Source organism: Pongo pygmaeus, chromosome 1 (assembly GCF_028885625.2).
Source record: "Pongo pygmaeus isolate AG05252 chromosome 1, NHGRI_mPonPyg2-v2.0_pri, whole genome shotgun sequence".
In the NCBI taxonomy this organism is placed as follows: domain Eukaryota; kingdom Metazoa; phylum Chordata; class Mammalia; order Primates; family Hominidae; genus Pongo; species Pongo pygmaeus.
The window spans coordinates 79,494,581-79,521,932 of record NC_072373.2 but is presented as its reverse complement, the minus strand read 5'-3'; the positions used below and the strand labels follow the sequence as shown (position 1 = coordinate 79,521,932).

Sequence of the window (27,352 nt, the reverse complement as noted above, 5' to 3'; positions counted from 1 at the left end):
ACTGTAGCAGGTATAAATAACAAACTAATTAAAAATTGAAATTAAAAATAACACTACTTATAATAGCATTGTATTTTAAAGTAAATCTGACAGGTGTGCAAGACTTATTGTTTTGAGAGCCCAGAGCTAAACTGGGGTTGTAGTACTATAGCAACCCTGACCTTACAGGAAATGAAGGGGAACTAGATATGGGTGTTTACAGAGTGCCTTTCATGGGATACTTCTTTTACCTGGTAGAAATCCTAGTTGTCTGACCCACAACCAGGGGGTCCCTCACAGGGGGATCTTGTTTATACTGGCAGACACCCTTGTGGCTCTTGTCTGACCCACATCCACTCTATGCCTTTCTGACCACTGCTCTGGCACTGGGAGTCCAACCTGTGTTTCTCCAGGGCAAAACTTGGTCTGGGGTAGCCCCATGTTCTCCAGATGGAAGGCACAAATTCAATACACAACCACAATAGGAAATAAGTCCAAAGATTTTTACTTACAGATCCTGAGTAAGGAAGGCATAAGGGTTAGAAAGGCAGTCCTATATCCCCAAGTCGTAGGTAGAAATGAAGAGTCAGGCAAAGGAGCAGGGACAGGAAAGGAAGAGAGGCAACTGGCAGTATAAAAAAGGGAACTGGATGGGTCACTTTACATTCGAGGATAAATGCTGGTAAAGCAGGGAGCTCAGTCTGTAGACAGAAGAGATGACAAATTTTAATTAGTGCTGTAAAAAGTTATAAAAAACATAGAAGTGGGCGGGTGCTACTTAGATAGGGTGGTCATAGAACGTCTACATGAATATTTAAGGCCAAAGCGTAAAGAAGCAGGAAGAACCAGCCAGACAAGGGAAAGATAATAATTAAAGGACAGCATTTGGGAAAGCCCTGGGTAGGCAGCAGAGGGTAGTAGAAAAGACAGTCTGGTGTATTCCAAAACCCCAACGAATGCCAATTTGGCTGGATTATAGTGAGTGCAGAGTAAAGGGAAAGAGCCCAATGGTCACATAAGAGAGGGAGACAGGGGTGAGATCATGTAGGATCATGCAGGAACTGGGATTTTATTCAAAGTGTGCTGGGAAAGCATTTTACTGTTTTGACCAGGCTACAGACACAATTAGTCTTCATTTTTATACTCTAGTCGCTCTGATGGAGAATCAACTGGAGATATTGTCTAAATTGTCATAGGTGGTCCCCTTCTATAAACACATAAAGATGCTAAATACTGTATAACATGTTCTTATTTATGTAAACAAAAAATATATATCACAGAGCCTAAAAGAAAGCAAAGAAGATGTCGAAAGGGGGGGCCTCTACCTAGATATAGGTCCTGGGGATTGGGATTCCTACACATAATTTGAAGACAAGATTGCTGAAATAAAGCTGAGTCTAGAAAAGATAGACCATGTGATCACAGAGGGTTAGAAAAACTCCAGGCACAGTGGCTCATGCCTGTGATCCCAGCAAGTGGGAGGCCCAGTTGGGCAGACCACTTGAGCTCAGGAGTTGGGGAGCAGCCTAAGCAACATGGCAAAACCTCGTCTCCACAAAAAAATATAAAAATTATCCATGCATGGTAGTGGGCACCTATAGTCCCAGCTACTCTGGAGACAAAGAAATGGAAGGATCGCTTGAGTCCTGGAGACAGAGGTTGCAGTGAGCCAAGATCATGCCACTGCACTCCAGCCTAGGTGACAGGGTGAGACCCTGTCTTTAAAAAAAAAAAAAAAAAAACACAAAAACTTAAGACTGTTGCTTTGGAAAAGCAGTAAGGATGCTTGCTATCTGTGAGTAATATTACTATTATTATGTTGTTTACATAAAAACATATAACATGTTTTTATTTACATAATCAAAAAATACATCATAGAACTTAAAAGAAAGCTAAAGAGATATAGAAAGGGGGATTCTATGTAAATATAGATCCTAGGGATTGCGATTCCTTCACATATTTGAAGACAAGATTGTTGAAATAAAGTTGTGTATAATTTGTATACATATAAAGGCAATTAAAAAATACTGAGACCTGAGTCCTGTATCATATATGGGGGTGGGACCCAAGAACCAAATTTACAGTAGAAGCTGAAAAAATTACCTTAAATATGGATTAAAACAACTGAAACTTTAGGACCAATAAAACCAATCTGTAGAGACACTTTCTTAACTCAAGGAAGAGAAGACTTCTGCAGAACAAAGAACTTTGAAGATAAATTCCCACTTAAATATTACACATCATTTGAAGAAACTAGCCACCATGAGGGAGAGCCAACAGAAACAACAAACAGGAGATTTAGAACCTAGCAAACTGGAAACCATAACTTTTATACAGACGGATTTTATTATCTTTTACTACGTGTCACTTTTGCTTTGGTTCTCATTAAGGGCCAATGCAAAACCTTTTAAAATATCCTATATTTACATCTCTATTAAGATCACGGATAATTTTTGAAATTCCCCCAGAGTGAACTAAAGAACATTTATGTATAAAATTCAACATGGGGCACACAAGGTGGTTTACTGTTATTAGATGAACTAGATGGCGGTTGCCTGCAAATAGGAAACTGAATTAACTACCAGATTGCCACTGATCCCCGTCTACTACTTTGGAGCTAGATAATCTATAACTTGAATGTACTTAGTCTATATTCAGAAACTGGAGGTAACTGTCTCCTCCAGGCCTTTTGGATGGCATTTTAATTGTTTAACATTATGAAAAATGAGTACACATTTAAAATGACTGCAGCATCCCCAAATTTCAGAAACTACTTTTAAGTTTTAAAAGCTCGGATTTACATGGGAAATTCCAAACATCCTTCACTTTTTATCACTTACTAAATCTGAAGTACTCATTTCAACTTTTCTTGACGAGTTTTGTTTTGTACTTTACTCCTTTCTTTCATTTTGTTTAAAAATATCAACACACTAAAGCCAAAGTATTTTAAAATGTAAGCCAAGATGAGGTGTTTTGTTGTTCTTACTGCAAAAATAGTGACAGAGAACCATGAAAAATAGTATAACTAGTTCTCTTTTGAATCATCCTTATCTATGTGTATTTTGACAACGCTTGCATCTTTTAATCTTTGCAACCATATTTCAAATGAGGAATAGTGTTCAAGGTTAGTGTTCAAGGCAGAACCCGAACTACGGTATTAGAACTCCAGGCAGGATCCTAAGAAATGCTTTTCCATCCCCCAGCACCGACGTTTTACAATGTCTTCTCTGAAAAATAGATTTAAAGGGGAGACTTTTAAGAAATCCCGGCCGGGCGCAGTGGCTCACGCTTGTAATCCCAACACTTTGGAAGGCCGAGGCGGGCGGATCCCCCTAAGGTCAGGAGTTCGAGACCGGCCTGGCTAACATGGTGAAACCCCGTGTCTACTAAAAATACAGAAAATTAGCCGAGTGTGGTGGCCGGCGCCTGTAATCCCAGCTACTCGGGAGGCTGAGGCGGGAGAATCGCTTGAACCCGGGAGGCGGAGGTTGCAGTGAGCCGAGGTCGTGCCATTGTACTCCAGCTTGTGCAACAAGAGCGAAACTATGTCTCAAAAAAAAAAAAAAAAAAGTAAGAAAAAGAAATCCCTTAGGAGGAGAGTTACATATTGTAATTATTCACAAAGGAAACAACCCAAAGCAAAAGAAATCTGAGAGCCGCTCCGGCCTGCGAGAGACCTAGTTATGCCTGTTCCCTTTTCATCAATTATACCCCACCCCTTTTAAATGTTTCTTCATCATCAAAATCCTAAATCTGATCATTTCCTGAGTCAATCTGAAGGAGGCCTCCAGCGCTGTGCACACTCCCAGCAAAACACAAGGATTTTAGAGCACACTAAGAGCCACAGAGAGCACCGCTCCCGCCCCACAGGTACAGGACCCCAAAGGTACTTAGATCTCCCATTTCCGCCACCGACTTGTAGCTCCTTCCCAAATACCTGTTTATCTCCACCCTTATCCCCATCGCCATTTTCCCCCTTAGCTCCTGAAGCGATTAACCAGCAACAGTGAGAAACAACGAGACAGAGAGAGAGTAGAGGCAAGCCAGAGGAAACGAATGTCTGCGTGGCAAGGTTTCCTTAGGCAGTTTGTCAGGCACTGCTGAAGGCAGCCTGGAAGGAAGCCGGACCCTGAGGCCGGGGAGAGAGGGCCTTGTGTTTGGAGTCCGATGCACTGATTGGCCGCGGCCGGGGAAAAACCCGGATGCGCTGGGCAGCGGTGTTGGCAGTCGCGGCTCCGAGATTTGGGCACTTTTGGTGGTGCCGGTGGCCCGGGTCGATGGCGCAAGGTTGGGCAGGCTTCTCTGAGGAGGAACTGAGGAGACTAAAGCAGACTAAAGGTAACAAGATGGGTTTACAGTGGCTTAATTCTTGGGTCTTAAGGGGAAGAGGCGGGGATGCAGCTTTGGCGGGGGAAGGGGGCGTGGAAGCGGCTACGTTTGTGTTAGCGGAAGGCGCTGTAAGTACGTGGACTGGATTAGGGGGTTTCAGAGGTGGACTTACTGGGAGTCACGACGGGAGGGGCAAGCCAGAGGACTGGGATCTTCTTTTAGAAAAAACGGTCCAGGAATCCACTGTAGGGATTTGACTCTTGTGAAAGGAATGGGACTTGGGAGAGGAAGTGAGCCTACAGCCGGGGTGTCTCCCTTAGGGAAGATTGTTGCAGGAATCAACGGTTGGAAGGTTAGGGTCAGGGTAAGGGAAGGAGGAAGGGCGCACACCGTATTAGAATTGTGATGAATTTATAGAAGCAGATGGTTGGAAAAAAGGAGCACAGGCGTCTGAATAAAGGCAAAAATTCGGTACTTTTCACAATTCATCTGGAGTGTTGCGCATTCACTTCTGGTTGCCAGATGATTTTTGCAGTACTTCCCAGTTTTTGAGAATCAGCAAACCAAAAGGGTCTTTGAGAGGGTAGATGTGAAGACTTTATATGTTTATATATATACAGTCTTACTGACTTTGGAGTAAGCTAACCTTGTACTTCTCTCTCTGGCTTTATAGAATAATCATTCAATGGGCTTGTACAATTTTATTTTTTGATGAAGGAATTAAGTTTGCTGATTGTTGGTGGAAAACTTAGTAATATTAATTGCACTTTGCTCGTGGTTGAAATTTCGCAGTGATCTGTATGGTTATCGTGGTAGTACACACAATTTCTGTAAGAAGTGTACATCACTCTTGGTACCTTAATTCAAATACTTTATTTTGGTAGAAAATGAAGTAAACCTTTTATTAGCGTTTGTGGGGAAATTGGATGTTGCTCTGGTAGCTTGTGCATTTTTAGCATAAATATGAGAATAATCTAGGGCAGACAAGTGGGAAAAGAAGTAAATTAGTAAGATAGGGCCAATGTAGATTATATCGATTGGGGACATTTTGACTGGTCCAGGGGACTTTAAAAACTCTGTCATAAAGGTTATGCTACGCTGTGTGGTTAACTGACTCTGTGTTGCTTGATATACTCAAATTCTTTTGCTCTGTGTTTTCAACATCCATTCACATACTTTGATATACAGGGTACAAGTGCCCTGGCCTCTGGTCTGACTCCAGTAGACTCATGAGGAGACAAACCACAAAGTTATGTGATAGTAGATATTGCAAGAACTTGCTTCAGAGACAAGAGGAACCTCACTCTGCCGGGGATTGGATGGAGCTTGGGAAGATTTCACAAAGGTTGTGTGTTAGCAGAGGCGCATTTTCCAGGGTAAAGACGACTTAATATAAAAATGTAAATTAAACAATATATTCATTATGTAGAAGTATATTTTGAAATATCTTTGCAACTAGAGGTAGATAGAGGATGGTAAGGACCTGAACTTCAAGGTCCACTGTAGTGTGGAAACCAAATCTCTAGTCCGTGACCACCTCGAGGACGGAAAATATCTTAACATCCTTGTATACCTGTAGCTAAACACAGTGATTGGCATATAGAACTTCCAGCTCTTCCTCTAAATCTTTTCTCCTTGGATTCCTTGTTTGTAAAATTAGAGGATTTGGCCCTTTAATTTTAAAGCCATTTCTAGCTGTTCTCCATCCTTAAAAATTTATTGAATAATTTAGGAAGATGCAGTTGGTTGCCTGGAAAAATAAGGACAATAGTACTCTGGAGACCCCTGTATGGGCATTGAGGAACATGGTCAAGAACGTTGTTAATAGTCTTGTTTATAATATTAAGAAGTTGGAAACAACCAAAGTGTCCATTAACAAGGGAATGGATAAATAAATTGTGGTATACTCATCTAGCAGGCTACTGTGCAGCTGGTGGGAATATATTAGTATTAACTTTAGCCACATGCATTAAAATGTTTGTTAATACAGTATATGTAATTACACTTGGCCCTTGAACAACACAGTTTTGAAATGTGGTGGTTCACTTATACACAAATGTGCATTTAAAAAATACAGTATTTGGGGGGATGCAAAACCTGAGTATATGGAGGGCCAACTTTTGGTGTATGTGGTTTTCACAGCGCCAACTGTGGGACTTGAGTATGCACAGATTTTGGTATACATGGGGATCCCAGAACCAGGTATCCTCATATACCAGGGATCAGCTAGCTGTATATATAATATATACAGTCACGCACTCAATAACAGTATTTCAGTTAGCAGTGGACCACATATACAGTGATGGTCTGGTAATATTATAATACCCTGTTTTTACTGTACTTTTTCTATGTTTAGATACACAAATACCATTGTTACAGTTGCCTACAGTCTTCAGTATAGTGACATACTGTACAGGTTTGGAGCTTAGGAGCAAAAGGCTGTACCATATAGCCTAAGTATATAGTAGGCTGTACCATCTAGGTTTGTGTAAATATACTCTCTGATGTTTGCACAAGGACAAAATTGTCTTACAACACATTTCTTAGACTGTATCCCATTGTTAAGTGATGTATGATTGTATATAGTGGGGAGGCGTGGGAATGTGATCAGGGAGAGGGAATTTCAGAGGTATTGGTATTTATGAAATCAGGTTAAGGCAAGTTAAGCTAAAGTAACAAATAGTCCTAATAAGTCAATTGTTTAAAATAAAGATTTAGTTTTCACTCTAGTTTCATGTTTAATGTGGGTTTGGCAGGTGACTGTGTTCCACAGTCACTCCGTCTTTTGGTGCTGTCTTGTAGGAGTTTACCATGGTAGGAAGAAAGAAGATTGAAAATTGAACATTGGCAATTAAATCCTTTCACCAGTAAATGACATGTGACACTCCTACTTTTATTTACCAAAAGCAAGTCATATAACTTGGGAGACAGGAAATAAATTCTCTCTTATCTTCTAAAAGGAGGATTATGTCTATCCTTAAACAGTAGTTACTTCTACTACGGCCATATTTTATTTCTTAAACTTTTTTTTTTAATCATATAGGTTGGAAGACTGAGTGTGTGTGTTTATGAGTGTATCACATGCATATATTTGATGTATGATCTATTTCATAATGAAAAATTGGAAGAAAACAGTACAGCCACATGCTGTCAATTTTTAATTAAATAAATTATTTATTCATAAGAGTTATTCTTCATACTGATTCTTTGCCAGTTACATTATGAATATCTTCTCCCAGTTTTTAAGTTATCTTTTCACTTTTATCTTTTTGATGAACAAAGTATTTTATTTTTTGAGACTGGCTCTCACTCTGTTGCCCAGGCTGAAGTGCAGTAGCACGATCATAGCTCACTATAACCTTGAACTCCTGGGCTCAAGCGATCCTCCTGCCTCAGCCTCCCAAGTAGCTGGGATTACAGCTGTGTGCCATTACACCATGCTAGTTTTCTTTCTTCTTTTTTTTTTTTTTTTTTTTTTTGTAGGGATAGGATCTTGCTATCTTGCCTAGGTTGGTCTCAAACTCCTGGGTTCAAGAAATTCTCCCTCAGCCTCCCAAAGTGCTGAGATTACGGGCATGAGCCACCACCTTAGGCCTTAATTTTAATGTATTCAAATATGTCAACCTTTTTTTAATAGCCAACATTTCCACATCTTAAGAAATTAGTTTCTTACTATACTTAGTATAGTAGTTACAAGTGTGAGCCACTGCACCCAGCCAGTATTCTTGACCTTCTATCTTTTCATATAAAAATTTTAATAATTTTACCAAATTTAATGGAAAACTCATTAGGAATTTTGATTGTAATTGCATTGAATCTTTAGATCAATTTCATCTTCATGTTATTAACATTGCCACTAACATGGTATAAGTCTCCATTTATTTAGCACTTTTTAAATTCTCAATAAAATTTTAGAGTTTTCCCCATAGAGGTACAAAACATGTTTTTGTTAGATTTGTTCCTAGATAAGTGATAATTTCTGTTATTGAAATATATTCTCTTTAATTGTATTTTCTAATTGTTTTCTGCTGATATATAAAAAATACAAGCCAAAAGAAAAGTCAACAAAAGACATGAATAGATATTTCCTAGAAAAGAAACTATGAAGAGATGCTCATCACCACCAAGGAGCAGAGAATTACAAATCAAGAATACAGTGAGGTACTATTTTACACCCATTTGATTGACAAAAATTAAAACATCTGACCATATTGTATATTGAAGAGAAAGTGCATCCACAGGATCTTATATATTACTAGAGGGAGCACACTTTGGAAAGCATTTTCACATTTCTTCTAAAGTTATATTGTGTGACTTAGTAGTTCTTAGATAATATCCTAAGCAAATTCTTGTACATGTAAAATAAGAGACACAATATTGAAATTCACAAAAGCAAAAACCTGTAACCAACCTAAGTGTCTATCAGCGGAAGAAGATCAATAGACTCTGGTTTATTCACACAATGAAATGTTATACAACAAAATGAATGACTGCTGCAACACAGACAATATGAACGACTATTGACGGTGTAATATTAAGTAAAACAGACATACAGCACAAAACCCTTTTTATAAAGTTAAACAACTAAGTAAATACTTTTTAGAATTATTTGTAGATGCAATATGACTATTAGAGAAGGAAGAGAATAATCAACATATGATTGAAATGATAGTTTTCTGGGGTTCAGGGAGCAGGACTTAAATAAAGGATATGGAGTATATATCACAAACTGGTAGCCCATTAGCTTAATTTAACCCAAAAATGTATGTGGCTTTTCAGCTTTGCCTCCTTCCTTTCCCCTTCTTTCTTTTTTCCCTCCTTTCTTCCTACCTGCCTTCCTTTCTTTCCCTTCTTCCCTCCCTCCCTCTTTCATTCCTTTCTTTCTTCTTTGTCTCTCTTTCTTTTATCCAATCTTTACATTTCTTTTAGTTAATAATGGTGATAATCATTGTGTTATTTCCTAAGCCAGCTATACCTGTTGCCTTTGTTTGGGGGTAGGTCCATGTACTAGGTGAGCCATTGAATTGTGAGCAGAAGTGTTATGTCACTACTGGGTCAGCAATTAATTGCTGTAGCAAGACCTTCCTGACCTCTCTCTTCTCCCTGTGTTGTGGTGTCCAGCAACACTGAATACTGACTGTACAGTCAGCCTAGAGCCCTGAGAGACTAATCAGCAGAACCTCTCTGTTAGCCTTTAGTTGGCACATGGCATTAATGAAAAATAAACCTTTGTGGTTTAAAACCACTAAGATTTGCCCCTGCAGCGTAATCTAGATTTTCCTGATTGATACAGTTCCCTACATTTAAAAATCAAGATATTTTACATGAAAGTCTAAATTGTAATCATAAAAATCAAAATATCTGGCTATGGTGACCTAAATTTTTTAATGATAGCAATTGACTAAAGGTGACTCAGAATTTGCCCCCTTTACACTAGACTTATGCTTCTCAGTTCACCACAGTCTCCTTGATATTTGCAGCCCCTAATATAGAGTGTGGGAAGCAGTATGTTCTGTGTTTAAGTGGCCTGATTTGCTTATTGTTTATTGTTTAAAATTAGCATTTTCAGTCTTATAGCTAGGTTCTGTAAAAATGCAAAATAAAATAGAAGTTACTACCTGAATTTCAGAGGAACTATTAATAATTCAGCTAATGAGTTCAACAGGGAGATAAGCAGGCTAAGTGACATTTTTTGATGGTGTGAATAAAGATCAGAGCCAAGAATGTGTTCCTGTTGCAAGATAGAGGATACTTTGTGTTTCTGGCTAAAGTCAACAATAACATTTGCTTTTGATAGTACTTCAGTCTTTTAGAAAATATTTTCTGTACATATCTCATTTAATTCTTACACCAACTTCATGCATGAAGTAGAACAGGTTAATTTTCAACCAGCTTGATAGATGAGGAAACTAAGGTATTGAATAAATAATTGACTTACCTGAGGTCACTGAACTGGGCAGAAGCAAAGCTGGAATTGTGACTCTAGAGCTTTTAACTATACTTTGGGAAATTCAAATAATAAGCTTGTTTTGCTTCAAAAGTCAATATGCCAAATTTGAAAGTCCCATTTGAGTTGTTCATTTACAAGAACTCATAATTTCACTTCCCAGGCATTTAAGAGAGAATGCTATTTATAGATCTTATTAAATATAGTATGAATGTGAGTCAGATTCTCCAGTTGTCTGCCCTAAGATGTTAACACTGGCATGGACAGTCCAAAAAGTATAATAGAAGTGTTATTATTTATAACTTTAAAGATATTTCCCCCCAGTTGTTTTATCTTCTATTGCTTTACTGAGGCTACTATTAAAATCAGTTTGAATGCATTGATTAGAGCCTGACTAGGCTTCGGGGAGTACAACCTTGAATTGTTCTATAGGATGAAAGACAACAATTTAAGGTTAACTAGCATTCCTAGAAATAAGAGACTTCACTCAATTACATGCCTGTTATAGCATCTGAATATGTATCACATATGTACCAAATTGCCCTAAAAGCTGTTAAAATTTAAGAGAGGGTAATCCCATTTGAAAATGCAACCACCATTTTGTTTCAAGAGAGCAGACAGAACCTTAAATCAAATTTAAAACCACATAATTCAGTCATCTCCCTGATTTGGTAAAAATTAGTTGCTTTGTTTTGACAACTATGAAATCAAGTTGAAAAAGAAACTTCACTTTGTGACCTAAGGCCTAACTCACTGATGGACTTTCTCTGAAGATAAATTGAGAGATGGGGCAGTTTCTGTTAAATATTAACATTATGATCTGAAAACTATTGAAATTCTACAGGAAGATGGCTGTTTTTCCCTTAGACTTTCAAGATAATGAGGTAGGAGAACCACTAGAATTATCAAAGTTTAATGTTAATTTTTTATTTTCTTAGAGGAATTATAATTATTTGCTGCTCACACAAAGGAATTTTCCTCTATTTTCTTTTGCATAGATCCATTTGAACCACAGCGACGTCTCCCCGCGAAGAAAAGTCGACAACAACTTCAGCGAGAAAAAGCCCTTGTAGAGCAAAGCCAAAAACTTGGGCTTCAAGATGGATCAACCTCATTACTTCCAGAGCAGCTGCTTTCAGCACCAAAACAGAGAGTTAACGTTCAAAAACCACCTTTTTCTTCCCCTACTCTTCCGAGTCATTACACTCTCACCTCTCCTGTTGGTGATGGACAACCACAGGGCATTGAAAGTCAGCCAAAGGAACTGGGACTTGAGAATTCCCATGATGGTCACAACAATGTTGAGATTCTACCTCTAAAGCCAGATTGCAAATTGGAGAAAAAGAAAGTGGAATTGTTAGTAAGTCTATATGAAAAGTCCATGAGACTTTTCATTTAACCCGTTTTTTCCTAATGGGCTTTAAGGAAATATAATTTGTTTATTTTAACATTTTCTCTTTTGTATTCAATCATAGGAATGTGATGTATAAACTATTGAAAAATAGCTACCACCTAAATATAAGCTGGACACAGGCATTCTGTAGGTTTTATGTTATTTAGTCTTCATAACAGCCTTACAATGCATGTTTATTATTTAAACTTTATACATGAGGTATCTGGGACTCAGAAAAGATGACACCTTCCTAAAGCTAATACACTGCTAGTAAATAGTAGAGTTGAGATTTACATATAAGTCTGTCTGGGTCCAAAGTTTATGCCTTTTACACTGAGCAGAAGCAGTTCTTTTTTTCTTTTTGTCTTTTTTTTGAGATGGAGTCTCACGCTGTTGCCCAGGCTGGAGTGCAATGGCGCAATCTCAGCTCAGAAGCAGTTCTTATATGCATAGTGCCTCTCCCCAAATTGACCCCTTTTTTCAACTTCCAGACTATTTCCATTGGCCCAGAAATTGGAACTTGTGGAGAGACGTGAAGGGATGGTCAAAGGAGAGAGGGTAGGAAATTTAGGGGACTAATGATATAACTCAGTTCATCATTAGATTTCTTTTTTTTTATTCTTTACTGTCTTTGTATTAGAAACAACCTTCATAATTTAGCTACACTGTTCTTGTGGAAGATGCCATTTTTTGATTTGCAAATTCTTAGAATTTTTTGTTTGATAGCTTGTGTTTTAATATGTACTCTTATTTCTTTGTTTCCTCCTGATTTATCACTCACAGAGAAGGAATGACATTTGTCTCTGTTTTCTCTTTTCTGAGTTCTTTTCAAAGTATCTTTTTTTCTTTCTAATCTTTGACATCTTTTTAATCTGTGCTGATCCAGATTCTATCCTGTGAATTTAAAATGTTTCCTGTCCACTAGGGGTTTACAACTAAGAAATCATTTTGACAAGAGGTATAAAACCATATGAATTATGAAACCTATATTGAGCAAGTGCATACATTAAAGTGTCTCTAAGTGTAGTTTACCAACAAAGGCCTGAGACAAATAGGAGGTAAGTTTACATTGAGCTGGACAATTTGGATTGGATGTTATAGGGAAACTTATTCTTTTTTTGGATACTTGGAAGAATTTTCATAAAAGACATGTAACCTCAAACCATTCATGTAAAGGAGAAATTTTGAGGTTTTAAGGAGGAGAAAGGAAAGCTGTGTCCTAGAGAATGTTCAGAGATGATACCTCATTTTTCTGGGAGAGGTGGCAAAGGATAAGCCAGAGAACAGTAGAGAATTAAAGAAATGAGGAAGGAGGACAGGCGCGGTGGCCCACACCTATAATCCCAGCACTTTGGGAGGCTGAGGCAGGCACATCACTTGAGCCCAAGAGTTGAAACCAGCTTGGCCAACATGGGGAAACCCCGTCTCTACCAAAAATACAAAAAAATTAGCTGGGCGTGGTGGTGTATGCCTGTAGTCCCAGCTACTTGGGAGACTGAAGCACAAGAATTGCTTGAACCTGGGAGGTGGACATTGCAGTGAGCCAAGATCATGCCACTGCATTCCAGCCTGGGCAACAGAGCGAGATTCTGTCCCCCAAAAAAAAAAAAAAAGCAGAACTGAGGAAGGATCAGAAGCAGAAGCAGGGGATGAATAAGTAGAGAATTAAAGAAATGAGAAAGGATCGGAAGCAGGGGATGCCTTCCTTCCTAGCAAGTTCACTAATGCAGCAAGATACCATGAAGCTCTCTGAGGGCTAAAGGCCGCAATCAAAATAAAGGTTAGAGAAATCCCAGGTGTCAATATTGTAGATCATATGGGAGAGAGTGCAGGGTGAGCTGTGGGACTAAGGCGCCTGGTGAGGAGATGCCTGCAATAGTAAAAGTGAGAAATGACCAGTCCCAGCACTAAGGTGGAAGGTGTAGAAATGGAGAGAGAAGGACAATTTTGGAAGTTGTTACTAGATTTGGGAGTAGAGGTATGTGATATAATGGCTGTAAGAAGTGACAGTAATAGGAATAAATAGCTTTGCCAATACCTTGTTTAATTTGAGTTGACATCAAGCTCATGACTTTATGGGAAATTTTAATATGTTTATTTTAGAATTGGACAGATTGTAAGACAATACATGTTTTCACATCTTTGAATTTTTTTCTTTAGCCCAGCATTCCAGTCTTAGCTCTTAGTGTTTTACTTTGTTTAAAAATGTCTAAGTTGGGCTGGGCACAGTGGCTCACACCTGTAATCCCAGTACTTAGGGAGGCAGAGGCGGGAGGATAGCTTGAGCCTAGGAGTTCGAGACCTGACTGGGTAATATAGCGAGACCCTGTTCTCCACAAAAAGGAAAAAAAAAAAACAAAGACAAAAAAAAAGTCTTAAAGAGTTGGGAAAAAGTGAGCAAATTGAAAGAAAATATTAATATATGAAATAAACATTGGTTATTGTCTGAAACATGTTAAGGTGGTGGAGACTTTATAGAAAACTCTAAAAGGTATAAATAATATGACATCAGCTACAGACCAATTTTTATTAATCTCCATTCTGCATATAATACATAATTAACTTACACAAATTTCTTTGTACTCCTAAACATATGCCACAGTATTCTGGCTTCCAGTTTGTGGATTCCTAGATTATATATATAATGGATTTCAGAGGTCCAATTTATGTAAGCCTCTTTACTTTAGATCGTAGTCTTTGTTCCCATTAGAGCAAAATAATGAACTGCAGATGGGTTTCTTTTAAGAGGACTTTTGAAAGAACATATACATAAATCTTCTTGATTAAATTTTATACTTAGGGGACTGAGACTGGTAAGGTGTTGGATAGGGTAGCAGTTTCTTTTTCTTTCATAAACTCATTTTTATGCTTTTTTTGCCCCCTAGGCAAGAAAAATCTCGTTGGGAAGTCCTCCAACAAGAACAACGGCTAATGGAAGAGAAAAATAAACGTAAAAAAGCTCTTTTGGCTAAAGCTATTGCAGAAAGGTGAGGCACCTGAACCAGGAGAGGCTGTTTGTAACCTGTAACCAGTTGTGTCATGTGTTATATTTATTTTCCCATGTCTCTTTTAATAAACTGATATTTTTTCTTCAACCATTACTTTTAAGACTAACTAAACAAATCATGCTTTATAAGTGATACTGAAATTCCAGTTATAATTTATTAAAGAGAACTTTTTAAGCATAGAGCATATTAAATTTGTAAATATAGTTGCAGTTAAAACTTAAAGACCTTCATTAGTGCTCCCAGTTTTAACCATCTACACATTCATAAGGGAAGCAGTAAATAGCTATCAGTATATGTAAATTAGCAACAAATGCAAGGTTCAATTTTTATGTGGGGAGGCCTTAATCATTTGAGGTGTAGAGGAATAAGGTTTTCTACATAAGTGACATACTCCCATGAATCTTCATTGTATTTTCTATGGGCATTTTTCTTAAATAATTTGCCCCGCCTCCACAAGTGGAAGATACATGATATAGTTTAACTTTTTATTGATGACTCAGGGTCATTATTATGAGCACTGTGTGAGATTCAATTTTTCTTTCACCTTCCAGTGTCTGTCAGCAGCCCCTTCACATTTACTGCATTGTACCAGCCCCACGCAACAACATTCCCATTGGAATCATTCTTCCCATCCTCCACCACTCTTGCTGAGTTTGTAGTTTCTGTCTAATCTCCTGTGGCCTTAGGAAACTAAACTTAGTCAATAAATCAATTGTTGTAAATAGTGAAAACTAAAGCAAGGAAGTGCATTTTCTTTTTAGACTTCCAGAAGAGTCTGTCAAACTGTTACTGCTTGAAGCTAGAGTATGTGTAGGGGCAGGAAAAGAGGGAAGAAGGTGATGGGTATAAGAGTAGTTCAGAATTTTGTCTGCCAGAGGAGTGAGTGTAGTTGAGAAATGATGGTTTTTCTTTTTCTACTACTGGTACACCTTGATCTTTCTTGAGGCATAGGAAATATGCAACTCACTGAGTTACTATGTTTCAAGGGAAAAAACCAGCAGATAAAAGAGTAGTGCCCTCTTTTTTTTTTTTTCTGTAAATGATTATTTAAAAATAATTAAAGCATTTTAGTAGTCTTCAATTTCTAAGAGATGGGAAGGCTGTTTTCTGTGGTTTTACAAAAAGATGTATAGGCTCAGCAGTTCTTCTCATAAGTGCTTTTGATTTTAGACAGCACCAGTATAAACAAAAGTGTAAGGAAATACAACATGTTTGAACTATTAATAAATGGACAACGAAGTACTTGACATAAAAGAATCATACTGTTAAGTGAACTTTTGTAGGCAGAAAGGAAGGGTAAATGCCTAAGAGTAGAAATCAAGAGGATGTCCTATGTAACACAGTGGATTTATATGGGGATTTTTCTTCTTCCTTCACAATGTGTGTGAAAATTTGAAATCAGTGAAATCATGATTAAAGCGTTGCTTTTTTATTTGCTTGTTCCATTTCTTAAGTATATATTGTACTTGGGAGAGGGGATTGAGAAATGAGGATTGAGGTTGGATGTGCTTTTAAATAAGGAAAATGAGTGTTTTGGTGTTCAGCTCCATAAAGAATTTTGGTAACTAGTAGTTTTCCTAGAGAACAAGAATCAAAGCAATAAAAGTTTGGGGAAACGGGTCCCAAGAAAGTTAAAACTAAGTGGATGTTCTCAGATGTATAAAGAGGTGTGGTTTAGTATAGACATCTATCTGTTCTTAATGTCAGGTAAGTATCAGACAAATGAAAATGGGCTTAGCAAGAAGAAGAATTAAAGACTAGAAATTTGGAAAGCTCTGTTGAATGTTTCAATGTAAAGAGAATACAGATATATTCTTTTAGTGTTTGTTCTCTTTACAGAATGAATATCAATCTATAAATGAACTATTTGCTGAGTTTTTTTAGACTTATTTGTTACTTTGTTTATGAAACATGCAAATATAAAATTTCAAAAACTCAAATGTTAACCAGCTTTTATTTTATTTCAATTTTTCTGATTTTTTTCTAACTTTTAAAATATAAATTATAAATGTATATACAGTATCTTGCTTTTTCACTTACATTGTATGTGGACACATGGTTTTAAAATGTTCTTATTTTCCCATTCACATACCTGATTTTCTAGATCCAAAAGAACTCAGGCAGAGACCATGAAACTAAAGCGGATCCAGAAGGAGTTGCAGGCTTTAGATGACATGGTGTCAGCTGACATTGGAATTCTCAGGAACCGGATTGATCAGGCCAGCTTAGACTATTCATATGCTCGGTGAGTTGGGGAAATTGAATCTGAACAAGGAGTATGATTTAATTAATGTTTATTGCCAGCTGTTCCAGGGGCATTTATGTATATATCATCATTGAAGCCTCAAAACAACCCCATTCAGTGCTGTATTTATTCCTCTTTTGTGCTAATTCAAGTGTCTCCTCTTCAGTGAAGTCTTCCTTAACTCTGCCCTACTAGTTAACCTTGTTCATTTGCCATTAGAGCAGTTCTTGCATTATTTATTTACGTTTTAGTCTTTGCTGCTAAACCCGCAGCTATTTAATGTTTGGAAGTTTTTTTACTAATCTTTCAGGATCTAGCAAAGTAAATATCTGAGTGATTTGCCCAAAACTGTTATTCTAACACCAAGTCTGTGTTCTTTCCATTAAAATTTTTGATATCTGATATGGTCCTATAGAATTGAAGTCTAGTTCTCACTTTAGCTTTCATCAGAGTAAGAGGATCTAGTTTAGTTTTTAAAAGCTTATGAATATTTTAAGCATATCCTCTGTCTTGGAAATTTGAAATATATTCTCTTTTTTTTTTCTTTTCAATTATACTTTGTATGAAATAGTTTAATATATGTTTCCTTGGTTTCAACCACTGGCATTTTTTAAAAGAGAAAAAATACCATGGAGTATTTTTAAAATGAACTAACACATGTAATGAATTACATGGACTTTGCAGACAGATAAAAGGGCAAAAAAAATGTCCAATTTCAGGGTTTTCAGCCCTTTCAACATTGCTTTAATCATCCTGGTTTGTCTTTTTTCACAAGGGAATGCTGTGTTAGTGACTCAGTTTTCTATCTTTCTCTGTTACACTAGAAATCCATCAGAATGCCTCATTAGGCCAGGGTAAACCACAACATCAGAATGTTTATATAACAATTTATTAAAGCGGAAATGCTTGATTGTGGTTTTTAATTAACTGTTGAGTGTTTAAGAAAGAGTCTTGTGGTTGTCCTTGTGACTTTTGTAATTGTTTTTGGACCATATGCTATTAGACTTAGAGTTGTCTTTATTAATTAACTACTTAAAAGAATGCCATCAGTAGCTGATAACCAGAGGTTCCAGGTTTCCATTAATAAGGTCATTAAGGGAGGTAACAGATTTTATTTAAGATTAAACTAAGCCGTGATTTGTAGCACATTTTATTCTCTGTAACATAAGTTTGCCAGAGGAACATTTTTATGCCTTTGTAGCCTTTTGTATGAATAATTCATATTATAAGGTAGAAGTACTAGGTACCTCAGTTGAAATTTGAGGCCGGGCACGGTGGCTCACGCCTGTAATCTCAGCATTTTGGGAGGCCAAGGCAGGCGGATCACGAGGTCAGGAGTTCAAGACCATCCTGGCTAACATGGTGAAACTCCATCTCTACTAAAAATACAAAAAATTCGCCGGGCGTGGTGGTGGGCGCCTATAGTCCCAGCTACTCAGGAGGCTGAGGCAGGAGAATGGTGTGAACCCGGGAGGTGGATCTTGCCGTGAGCCCAGATTGCGCCACTGCACTCCAGCCTGGGCAACAGAGTGAGACTCTGTCTCAAAAAAAAGAAAGAAAAGTAATTTGATTCTAATTTTGTCCTAGTGGAAACTGGAGAAAGACGCCTTTTCATATTCAATATTATATAAGAAATGTCATAGTTTTAGCCTTCTAAGAACCACAACAAAGAAGGTGGGATTACTAAAGGAAAAAACATCCTATAGTCTATAAGTACCCTAAATGAAATTTTAGTAAATTTTTAAATCTTTAGTAAGTTACAGATGACAGTTTCTCATGGTACTAATATTGATGTAGTTGAATGTAAGTAGATGTTGTGTGCCACTATTTTTGTTTTTATTTTTAGGTTTTTGAGACAGAGTATCACTCTTATTGCCCAGGCTGGAGTGCAGTGGTGTGATTTTGGCTCACTGCAACCTCCGCCTCCCAGATTCAAGTGATCCTCCTGCCTCAGCCTTCTGAGTAGCCCAACTATAGGCGCCCGCCACCACACCTGGCTAATTTTTTGTATTTTTAATAGAGATGAGGTTTCACCATGTTGGCCAGGCTGGTCTGGAACTCTTGACCTCAGGTGATCCGCCTGCCTCGGCCTCCTAAAGTTCTGGGATTACAGGTGTGAGCCACCACGCCTGGCCATGTGCTGCTATTTTCAAAAGCCGAAGCTCTTGCGTTGAGTCAAAGGGAAACACAGACTTTGTTGACTAGAACCATAGTGTGTCTTGTTCATGCGTAAGATTAAGGTATTATTTTCTAAACTTGCATTTCTGGTTATTGAGAAATTACAGGTTGGTAAAATAATATTATGGTCCAGATTTGAAGTGAAAGATAATCCCTAGGACAGTCAGTTTTTATGGGAGATTTCCTTGTTTTTTCTTTTTTTAATAAATATGATATCTTAGTTCTATAGTATTTGGTACAGTGCTATGTCCACAAAAGGTTCTTGGATAGTGAATAGGTCAGAACTTGCTTTAAAATTGGCTTCTGTAGAGCAGTGTTTGGATAGACACCTCTGAGAAGATTAGCACTTTGAGCCAATTTGAGAGAGTTGCTGCTGCTGCTGCTGCTGCTGCTGCTACTGCTACTGCTACTGTTCACCACTGGGATTACAGTGTTGCCATATGCTGTGCAGACCAGCTTATAAAATCCAGAGTGGCTGCATGTAGAACATTTTTTTAAATCACTATTGACCATCTAGGTTTCATAGACACCCTCATACACACAAACATAACACCCACAGACAAATATTTTTAAATCACTTTATGACTAATTTTTAAAAGTAAGATTAAAAGGGATTGTGTAAAACAACTTTGTTTTAAAATTTTAATAAGAATGTAAGCATGGTAACCATCTTTGTATCAAGTAATGTTTGACTCACAAACATAAAAAGCTGAGAGAGTATAGTTACATCCTTGTAGCAACACAGGATAGTCTAGATACTTGTAAAATATTGGGTGTATGTTCTCCCTGCTGAAATGATTAACTCTATGATAAAATCATTTTTCCTTTCTATGCTTAGAAATATATTTTTCACTCACTGATTGTTAAGTTTGAGAAAATTCACCTAGGATATGTTTTGCTGAAGACTCATCTGAGATTTCACATATGATCGATTTTATCATCTAGACTCTAGAATGTGTCTCTGCATTTGTATTAGTTTCCTAGGACTGCCATAACAAGTAATCCAAACTGAGTGACTTAAAACGACAGAAATTACTTCTCTTTCATTTCTGGAGGCCACATATCCAAAATCAAGGTGTCAGATTTGTGATTTCTTCAGAGACTCTAGGTATCCATTTCTTGCCTCTTCCAGCTTCTGGTGGCTGTGGGCATCCCTTGGCTTGTGGCCACGCCATTCCATTCTGTGCCTCCATAGTTATATTGCTTTTTGTTCTCTCTCAAAACTTCCTCTGCCTTTCTCTTAAAAAGATGCATGTGATTACACTTAGGGTCCAACTGGATAATCTGGAATAAACTCTCAAAACCTTTATCTTAATCACGTCTTTTTCCATATAAGGTAATTTTCACTCATTTGTCATAGAAAGTAATATTCACACGTCCCAGGAATTAGGAAGTTAATATCTTTGGGAAGCCATTTTTTAGCCTACCCCACCATTCATCTTTTGATTTCTGTAACAGTGGCAAAATGTCTTCCTCTGTCAGTTGTCTCTGGTTTGCAAATGCTGGATAGGCAGAAAATGAAAACTAAAAACAGGTTACAAAAATGGTGTTTTCAGTCTTCTTTTATACTTTCTGGAGGTGACATAATACTTTGTACACCACAGTAAAGAAGCTCAACAATGAAAATTTATTGCATCATCCTTTTAGATCGTTTTCATATTTTAATTTCTTTTTATTACAAAAGGGAATAATAAGTAATGATGAAATAATTCCTAGGATGATGAAATGGCAAAATGTTTCAAGATACAGAAAATATAAAAATACTGCAATAATCCTATAATATATCTTAGATCTATGAAAGGGTTCTTCGGACCTCTCTAGTAATTGCAAAATATAATTTATTTTATTCTGTTTTTTTAAATAAGTAAATTTTCTCATTATTTGAAAGACTTAAGAAAAGATAAAAATTATGAAATGCTAATTTATACAAATAGTGAGAACTGCTCAGAAAAGGAACTGAAAAACTAAAAGTGGACCCGTGGAACCCAGTGGTATACCGAGGGTTAATGGTTGAGTTTTTAAACATTTCAAGGGATAACAAAACAAAGAGACAATTTCTAGAATCCTTTAAAAATAACATTCATTAATTCATTCCATCCCCCTTTAAAATAACAAAACAATTCTATAATTACATTTCCAGTTCACTCTGTCTTACTGTGTTATGTATAATGCTCTTATTATTTTGTTCCAGAATGTCATCATACACTAATTTGGTATTACCCACCTGACCATAGGCTGGTAGTGCAGTTTGTGAAACTAATCAATATTTTAAACATTAAATCACTCTGTAGGAGAATATATATTCGTATTTCTGGCCAGAAGGACTTTAAATAAATAAACAAAATATAAAATCTTCAGTGATTTATTCAGGGTGATAGATCAATGGAAACCAAGGGACCTGTTTGCAAATGTTAATTTCAATTCAGTATTCATGAATCCAGACTGTAAATCTCTACTGATTGACTTTGACTGGCTGAAGGAGACCACAGACTTGCAGAGAAGGGAAGTTTGAGGCAGGGTCAGGGCAGGGTATTCATACACCTATAGAGAATGTCAGAACTCTTGTCTTGTTGCAAGAACATTACATGAACAGGGTATGTTATAAAGTATGGAGATAAGGGAACTAGGTATCCAGTAGAGTTCCTTTAGAACAATTCTTTTAACATAGAGGGTTATTGAAAGATAATGGGTGCTCTCATTTTTACATTTACTATATTTATGGTTAAAAAAGGAAATATGATAAATTAACATTATGTAAATGAGTTTTCAAGTATAAATACCAGGTCCCTAAATTTTGCATAATCTTAATTTTAGATTCATGCTTACTAATATATTAACAGTACTTTTTGATTCTGGTGTTCTAAATGAGAAGTTCTGTTTCCTGAGCACCTACCAGGCACAAAACTGGAAGCTTGCCCCATTTATACTGTTTAATCCTCAAAACTCCTATGAGGTATTATTATCATCATTGTTTTACAGGTAAACCAAGACTCAGCTTAAGTAACTGCCCAGAGTCACTGTACTGGAATTTTCAATTATTGCATGCCTCTTCCCCAACCCCTTCCAGAGGAACCTGGCTGTGTTTTGGACTCAGGATGCTGACCTGGGGCATACCTAATTAGAATAGTGATGGGCTACCGACTCCAGTACATTTAATCCATAGGCTAAATAGTGGTTCATGGCATGGCCTGACACTAAGAGTTCTGTTTAAACTGAGATGAGCTGGGCAAACCTGTGTTCTCCTCTGAGAGTGTGGAATTGGATCACTGAGAGATTGAGTGGAGTGAATTTGATATAGAGTGCAGGTGGTGGCCATATTGGCCTGTGAGTATGATAGGAAAGCTGAAATGAGAGAAAATATGTCGCTTCTAAGCATTGAAGAGAATAGCCTTTGATTCTGATGACATGACTATGAAATTGCCTCGTGTATCCTACAATAAAACCCAATTTTTACCTGAGCTAGTTTGACTGGAAATCTGTTCTTTGCATCCACAAGAAGCCTTGACCGAAACGAGTACACATGGTAAATGTCAGGAAGGTTTTGAACCCTGGGTTTTCTAAAATGAAAGCCATTTATTATTTTCACTGTATTTTCTTCCAAGACAGAGAATCCTAAATTAGGAGATATACCTGTTTCTTTTTTGCTATAACTCTTGTACTAGAAGCTACTTATTATGCTAAGTTGATGTAGGCACTCATAAACAGGTAAAGCAGCATGGCCTTCACAACTGCTAATGGTAATGAAATTGAAGAACTAGTTGGAAATCAATCTTTTTTCTTGCAAGAGAGGAAGGACCCTCTTGTTGCAAAAAGAAAAGCAACAAATTTTATAGAAAAGGCAAAAGACAATAAATTAAGACACGATAACTCTTCTTTTTGTACTGACCTAATGCAGAAGAAAAAAGTGAGATTGCAAGGTGACTTCTCCAGTAGAATCGCCCTACTTCACATGACTTCACATAAGATTACCTATCAACAGAGTTTATACATGTGTAACTATGTAAAATTTCCTAGTAAGAGTGTAAGAGGAGTAGTGGAGAGAGTGAGAACAACTTAACCCAAGGATTCTCAACTGGGAGCATTTTTGTCCAATAAGGGATATTTGGCAATGCCTGGAGACACTTTTGGTTGTCATAACTTTTGGGAATTACTGGTAACTAATGGGTAGAAGCCAGTGATGCTGTTTAGCATCTTGCAGTGCAGGACAGCTTCTCACAACAAATAATTATATAGCCCAAATTGGCTGTAGCACCAAGGTTGAGAAATCTTGCATATAGCTATTCTGAGGTTTTCTGCTTGATGTTTACTTCTTGCCCTCACCCAGTATCATTTTGCTGGTTGTGCTCTGTTCCATTTATATTCATCTCCCGACCACTGTCCGTATCTTTCTCCATCAGAATTTTTCTTTTTTTCTAATTTATTAATCAAGAGAACAGTTTTCCACTTTCTCCATCTCTTGTCTGTCTTCTCATAAATTTAACCAGCTGTGGGCTGAAGCTAGCTTACCCTGGTTCATGTGGATTTTGTGTATCTCTTCCCAGTTCTGCATTCAGTAATATCACGTTGGTGGCTTGAAATTGGACAGGGTGGCAGTAATTATCCCATGGAAATGTAAACGCTACAAATCAGGGCTCCCCATCCTCCCACCCCAGAACTAGCATACCACTGAATTAACCTTTTAGCCTGCCTTCACTCAAAAACAGCTTTGTAAAGAAAACATTGGTGCAGAATAACATGTTTTCATTAGGTGAATTCAAGTAAGGATACTGTGAAAGTTTCAGCAGCCATAGCCTAGTCTGGCCAACATGTAGACAAGTGTTTGTAAAGTAGTAATATCCGTATCTTCATTATATATTTTTTCCCAATTTTGGAGTTGAGTTATTGTTTCTAGATCCTCTTTTGAATATCTTCTTCAATGGAAAACTGATGGACCTATCTTTATACACATCCTTACAGGAAGCGGTTTGACAGGGCTGAAGCAGAGTACATTGCAGCAAAGCTAGATATACAGCGCAAGACTGAGATAAAAGAGCAACTCACTGAACACCTTTGTACGATCATACAGCAAAATGAGCTCCGAAAGGCCAAGAAGTTGGAGGAGTTGATGCAACAACTAGATGTACAAGCCGATGAAGAGACTTTGGAGCTTGAGGTGGAGGTCGAGAGATTGCTACATGAACAAGAAGTAGAATCAAGGAGACCAGTGGTTCGTTTAGAGAGGCCATTTCAGCCTGCGGAGGCGAGTGTGACATTAGAATTTGCTAAAGAGAACAAAAAGTGTCAAGAACAAGCTGTTTCCCTAAAGGTAGATGAACAGTGTGGAAATTCCAGTAGCATCCCCTTTCTTAGTCCAAACTGCCCAAATCAAGAAGTTAATGACATTTCAGCTGCTTTAGCCACATGAAGTTCTGGTATTCTTTTGAGCTAATATGGTATTGAGTAAACTATACTTTTTGCAGTAGATCATGCCCTGACCTCCAATGAAAACCTCTTTAAAACAATGCTGATTTTTGAATTCATGATTAGTTTTAGTAAATTAATATGTTTGGCCATTTTAAAATCCAAAATTATGATAATTGTATTTCTAGGGGTATGTTTTCACCTTGATTTTGGCCCAGTTCTTTCAGTGTTCTGTTTATCCTTTTTACTGAATTAAAGTGATTTAAAAGGATGAAAGAAAAACTACATGGTTGGAGTGTTTTTAGACCAGATAAATATAGAAAGGAAAATGGAAAATGATACTCAATACCTAGTTGAACTCATTTCACTTCTCCTGGGAGATGTATTAAGACTGGAAGTCCTATTTTATTTAATCAGCATCAGTAAAAAGACAAAAATTACAGTGTGAACAAGAGAAAAACAGGAATAGAAGAAAAAAGTTGCAGGTTGAATTATCTATCTGGATATTACTAGAGCTGTAAAACACAACGTGGAAATTGGAATTTATGTGAAGAACCAGACAACTTAAACCAGCATCACTTTTGTCTTCAATTTGCCTTCAAATGGTTTTAGTTTACAACCTGCATTTTGTTATTTGAAACATACACACGTATATATAAACACATGTAATTTTACTATTATATTGTCTTTCCTTTAATTGATGAATTGATTAAATTTAGACAATTAAAACATTTCTAAAGTGAGGCTGAAAATAATATAGAAAATCTCATTGCTGCTTGTGATTATCAAAAAAAGTATGTGTTTTCTTTCTAAAGTTATCTATAAATATGTGTTTGATATGTTGGACATGAATTACCCTGTCATGAAGCATTTAAATTGTTAAAATGCTGATTTTCTTATTAGTTTGTTAATTGCCTGTTACTAGTACTTGACCAATACATTGTGCTATATGTAAATGTGTAAATAAATATTGTAATTTTCTCACAAAGTCTGTGAATATCACATTAAATTATGATTTATTTATCAGAAATTCCAAAAAGTAAAAATATTACCTTTGAGGACTTTTTTTTTTAAAAAAAGAATTATTATCAGAGAACATAAACACAAGTATAAGATTGTATCCATAAAAGTTTCTGAAAAACTTAGGGACATCCTGTTTTTAAATGGGTTTGTTTGAGGGTATTATCTTCTGGTAATATAGATGAGCTTTATATTTTTATATTATGTAATTTGAGTTGAAAATATAACATTTTACTACTGACTTCTCTAAACAGAAGCATTTCTATAGATAGTTGTGCTTTTATTTATGAAATACATAAAAGCCAAAAGTTTCATTGTCTAACACACTTCTTTTTCTAAGGAATAAACAAGTCTGATGTACTTATAGTGTCTTTCATTTACCTTAAAAAAATTTCAAACAGTTTAGTATGTATTAAGCATTGTGTGACAATAATGCATCTTGAATTTCCTTGTGGTACATACAGTTATTTACTTTTATTAAGCCTCTGTTAAGGAAAACTCATTATCAATGAGGTTTTATAATATTGGTTAAATGCAGGCATGTGCAATCTTAATTCTCAGTCTAAACACTTCAAAGATACATGAAGAAATGAGAACCATGAAAAAAATATAAGTTAGATGAGACCTCAGAGATAATCTAATTTAATCTTTTTTTTTTGAGATGGAGTCTCACTCTGCCGCCCAGGTTGGAGTGCAGTGGCACGATCTCGGCTCACCGCAACTTCCGCCTCCCAGATTCAAGCAATTCTGCCTCAGCGTCCCAAGTAACTGGGATTACAGGTGCCTGCCACCACGCCTGGCTAATTTTTCTATTTTTAGTAGAGACGAGGCTTCACCGTGTTGGCCAGGCTGGTCTCAAACTCCTGACCTCAGGTGATCCGCCTCAGCCTCCCAAAATGCTGGGATTATAGGCGTGAGCCCCCTCGCCCAGCTTCGTTTTATTTTATAGTGAAGAATTTGAGAGCCAAAGATTTCAGTAGCAGCTTGGCCAGCTGGCTCATTTGAAATTTAAAGTGCTAGGAAAGTTGCAGTTCCATATTCCAGATGTGTCACTTACATATTTCGGGCTGTGACGTTCACTGCACTGCATCCCTCCACTTGCAAATTTTGCTCTATAACGCGTTGAGGAAGAGTGTGTGTGTGTGTGTGTGTGTGTGAGAGAGAGAGGGAGAAGAAGAGAAAAGTGCTTTCAAATGTGGCCATAAAAGGTCCACTGAACCCATTATTTTGAAAAAATGTTATCTTGCTTGGCTTTCCTAGGGTGGTATCAGAGTGCTCAGGTGATGATATAAGTGACAAAATCATATTGCATCAGTTTTATACAAAGGCAGCTGTATCCCATCTGTGGGAGGAAAAAGAGCAAATGAATGAAAAGTGAGGGTTCATTGGTATGAAGACCATATGCACTGGCTTTTCCAGGATCGCCCTGACATAGACATATTTAAAATAAAATACAGTACATTTGAAAGGCTTTGATATATAAATTCACAAATACACAATAATTGTTAATTTCTGTGAAGGAAATTACTGGTTCAAAATTACTGCCATGAGTTTATTGCAGCATTTTATAGAGCTATCCCTCCTGGGGTTAAACTACTCTCCTCCTTGCTTCCACTTCTCAAATTGTTAGAGCAAAGGTGTATCAGGATTCCTAATGATGTGAAAAGTAATCTAGGGGCCACCTCCTTTGTGTTATCTTACTTGTTCTATTTATAGATAATCTTTACCAAATTGTAGTAATTCTCACTTAAAGTATGCATTTACTTGGGTAAACTTAAATTCCTGAATTGAAGGGTTTTTATACTTTGATTTTCTATTCCTTTCTTTAGGGCCATTTTTGGGGGGTTTCAGAG

The 27,352-nt window shown here is 37.1% G+C and overlaps 1 protein-coding gene across 4 annotated transcripts; it reads left to right on the top strand.

The window, feature by feature from the left end:
* Window positions 1-3,752: 3,752 nt before the first annotated feature.
* GORAB (golgin, RAB6 interacting) lies at window positions 3,753-25,467 on the top strand. Of its 4 annotated transcripts, none has more exons than XM_063648863.1 (7): window positions 4,185-4,317; window positions 5,497-5,684; window positions 8,358-8,469; window positions 11,254-11,611; window positions 14,534-14,635; window positions 16,761-16,901; window positions 24,036-25,467. In XM_063648863.1, the coding sequence occupies exons 5-7, from the start codon at window positions 14,580-14,582 to the stop codon at window positions 24,481-24,483; spliced, it is 645 nt and encodes a 214-aa protein (XP_063504933.1). In that variant the 5' UTR covers window positions 4,185-4,317; window positions 5,497-5,684; window positions 8,358-8,469; window positions 11,254-11,611; window positions 14,534-14,579; the 3' UTR covers window positions 24,484-25,467. The 4 variants fall into 4 exon arrangements, with proteins under 4 accessions (XP_054293061.1, XP_063504933.1, XP_063504931.1 ...); XM_063648861.1 differs by lacking the exon at window positions 4,185-4,317 and adding an exon at window positions 4,408-4,660; XM_054437086.2 differs by lacking the exons at window positions 5,497-5,684; window positions 8,358-8,469 and adding an exon at window positions 3,753-3,865 and having other exon boundaries at window positions 3,961-4,317.
* The last annotated feature ends 1,885 nt before the right edge of the window (window positions 25,468-27,352 follow it).